The sequence below is a fragment of the Orycteropus afer genome, unplaced genomic scaffold (assembly GCF_000298275.1).
Source record: "Orycteropus afer afer isolate SDZICR_OR568_19922 unplaced genomic scaffold, OryAfe1.0 scaffold00489, whole genome shotgun sequence".
Lineage (NCBI taxonomy): Eukaryota > Metazoa > Chordata > Mammalia > Tubulidentata > Orycteropodidae > Orycteropus > Orycteropus afer.
The window spans coordinates 714,476-717,938 of record NW_006922076.1 but is presented as its reverse complement, the minus strand read 5'-3'; the positions used below and the strand labels follow the sequence as shown (position 1 = coordinate 717,938).

At 58.9% G+C, this 3,463-nt stretch overlaps 1 protein-coding gene across 1 annotated transcript in view; it reads right to left on the bottom strand.

Moving 5' to 3' along the window:
* Positions 1-2,411, bottom strand: part of ADGRD1 (adhesion G protein-coupled receptor D1) — a 98,386-nt gene extending 95,975 nt beyond the window's left edge. Inside the window, exon 1 of the mRNA XM_007955050.1 lies at positions 2,324-2,411. Within this exon, the coding sequence (XP_007953241.1) occupies positions 2,324-2,411 (88 nt within the window). The remainder of the gene's footprint in view (positions 1-2,323) is intronic.
* Positions 2,412-3,463: the final 1,052 nt, after the last annotated feature.

Here is a 3,463-nt window from a genome sequence, read left to right as displayed (position 1 = left end):
GTTGGGCTGCTATAAGCCAGAACCAACTCGGCATCACCTAACAACCACCACAACGTGGATTTTGATACCATTGTGTGGGACACATACGTCCCAAGTGGACTCCGGTGGTAAGATTGGTGGGATGAGGCTCATTTCTTCAGATTTCATGCAGTTATACAGGTCCCCACCAGGTGGTAGCACATACTACACCTGGGATAGCAGCTTCCCAAGAAATCTGAGAGGTGGGCAATATACGTCCCACAGGTCACAAAAGGGTTAACAGGGGAGATGACGCTGCCAGTTTTTACCATGACCGGTGATTATGCCTGGCCTCTATAAATACACAACACACAATAAGTATAGGGAGTGAGGACCACATAACCATCTGCGTGGCCTCCCACATGTCTAAATTGGGCCAGAGGTGAGCGTCCCGTCCTCCTGGGAAGAGCCTAACCCAGCTGTCTCAGGGACCCCAGTGACCTGGCTCCAGCAAACTTCTGGATAATGACAGATTTGTTTTTAACTCCTCTTTTCTTCTTTAAAAAATTATCTATAAGAGGACAGGTCATAAACTTGAAAAAATACACGACCTGTAATTTCTCGGCTGACGCCATTTATGGATCTAGATTAATCAGTCAACAGGGCTCCATGGTGTTCTCCCTGGGCGGCCTGGGGCCACAGAGAAGTTTCCAGACAGGGATGGGTCAGGCTCTGCTGGCCCCGGCCTCCCTGTCCAGACCTTGCCTGCCTCAACTGTAACAGTCACCGGTGTTCCTTCTAACACCCACATTCTGCAACTTAGGTGACAGCCCCCAGTCACAAAGACACTGAGATCATGCAAAGCCTCAAAATCATTTGGGGTTGCTTTTCAATGACTTACAAGACTAAACAACTGTCTCTGTGGTAAAGACAATGACCTGGCACACATGGGGCGGAATGGGCTAGTGCAGCCATGGCAGGTAACGCAAGCCAAAGTGCTCACTGCCCACCCGGAAGCTGAACTAAGGCAGACAGCCACCAGCATTGACGTGGCCAAGCAGACAGCGGCAGCTCCCCTCTGAGCACGGAGCCGTCAAGACACCTCGCCGAGCCCTTCTGGGGCTGGCGCAGAGCAAGGAAACACAAAGAAGCGTTGTACCACTGTTGCTGGTGGAGCCATTCCGCCTCACGGCGACCTGACAGGGCAGAGCTGAAACACCCGTAGGGTTCCCAGGCTGTGGTCTTCACAGAGCCGCTGGGGGTTTGAACAAGACCTTCTGCTTAGCGGCCAAGTGCTTAACCAGTGTGCCACCAGGGCTCCCTAACAGTCCTGCTAGAACCTTAACAGAAGGCTTGAATTGGTTGTGGTGGGAAACAGACTGGCCTTCAGAAGGCTGGGGTTCCAGCCTTATTTTGGGGACCTCTCCTACTCAGGAAGGGGAGCTCTGTGGCGCAGTGCCTAAGGCACTTGACTGCCAACCAGAAGGCTGGCGGTTCCAACCCACGAGGCACTCCTCAGAAGGAAGGTTGGGCAATCTACTTCTGTAGGGACACCATCTCGGAAACCCAAGGAGGGGTCGCTATGAGTCGGATCTGACTCGAAGGCTGTGAATTTGGTTTTGGTCTCCTACGCAGAGGCCTGGGGGGTGCAGTTAATGTGCCCAGCTGTTCACTGAAAGGCTGGGGGTTCAAGGCCACCCCGAGGTGCCTAGGAGAAAAGGCCTGGAAATCTACTCATAAAAAATCATCCATTTGAAACCCTGACACACACAGGGGCTTCACGGGGCACCACGGGGTCACCACAGCTCAGGGGCAACTCTGACACACACACAGGGGGGCTGCAGGGCTGAGGGTCGAGTCTGACACACACGGGGGTGCCATGAGGTCACCGTAGCTCAGGGTCGACTCTGATACACACGCACACAGAGGCTCCAGGGCTGAGGGTCGAGTCTCACACACACAGGGGTGCCATGGGGTCACCGCAGCTCAGGGACGACTCTGACACACACACGGGGGGCTCCAGGGCTGAGGGTTGAGTCTGACACACACGGGGGCACCAAGGGGGCACCACAGCTCGGGCGACTCTGACACACACACAGGGGGGCTCCAGGGCTGAGGGTCGAGTCTGACACACACGGGGGTGCCAGGCTCAGGGTCGACTTGTCGGCAAGTGATCACAGCTTCATCCATGGAAAACAAACAGCATCTTCCGTAAACGTTAGCCTTTGTCACTACTCCAGAAAGGACGGAAAGCGAGGAGGGCAGTGGGAAGGCGGGAAATCGGCGGAGGAGGGGAAGCGGTGTTGAGTAAGAGGAGAGACTGCTGAGGGCCGGAAAGACGAGCAGAGAGAAAACGTCAGCAGACCTGGACATCCCCGCAGCGTGAGAAAGGCAACGGTGACCCTCAGATCCAAGCGCCCGGCCTGCTGCCCCGCAGGCCTCTTCCTCGTCATGGCTCTGTTTTCACAGATGTCAGGGTTCCTTCTCTGAGGACCTGACATACACTCCAGCATGACCAGCATCAGGACGCGGGCGAGCGACGCCCACGGACAAGACAATGAGCTCAAGCAGCCCTGCGACCTCAGGTCCACGGCAGGGGCTGCCCAGCCCTGTCCGGAGAACCCCCTCAGGCCGGTCCTTCCTCCCTCCGGCAGCAGACTGGCCAAGCGGCCTCCTCCTCCCCAGAGCAGGTGTTCCCAGGAAAGCCCTGCTGCTCGCACCCTGTCCGCCTGCGCCTCCGGAAAGCCGGCGCGAGCCTCGGGGGCAGCGCGAGTGAGGCACCTCCCGGCCACAGCCTGGCTTTCACGCTGGGCTCGTGCTGCTGCCCCGGCCACAGGACCCCTTGGTCTGCCGCTTTGTGCACCTGGGCTGAGGGGGAAGTTCACAGCAGCCCCACCTTTTGTGACACGAGATTTAAGTCGCTCCGAGAAAGTGTGGGTTCAGTGGGTAAACCAAGGCTTCGGCAGTGGCCACAAGGGCCCCAAAGCTGGAAGCCAGAGCGCCAGATCTGACCACATCCTCGAGTCCCCCCAGGGCCCTGCCCTGCGATCCCAGGAACACCCCTCCTCAGCCCAGTTCTGCGCCCAGCACTGACTGGCCCAGTGTGCTGGCTAATCATTAGAGGCAGGTCCCCCGGGGTGGCGGTGGGTGGCCCCGATCCCCGGGGGCTGAGTCACCGCTGCACAGCAGACCTGCTCACGGCCTCACTGGGCCCCCACCACGTGCACTCCGCGGGGAAGAAGCCGGAACCTCCCCTCCACGGAGGCCTCCTACCCTTCCCAGCCTGGCTCCCAGGTGTCCCCGAGCGCTTCAAGAAGAGGGGCCGCTCCTCTGCCCCACAGGGGTGACCGAGGGGTCAGGCCTCCGTACTAGGAGCCCCGGCAAAAGGGAAGCACTTGGTGTACGCTACAGTTTCAGGGCAGAAGCCACCTGCAGGCGGCGGCCCGGGCGGAGCAGCGGGGTGCTCGCTGCATGGACTCACCCGGACGCCGCCGGCGGGCGCTGA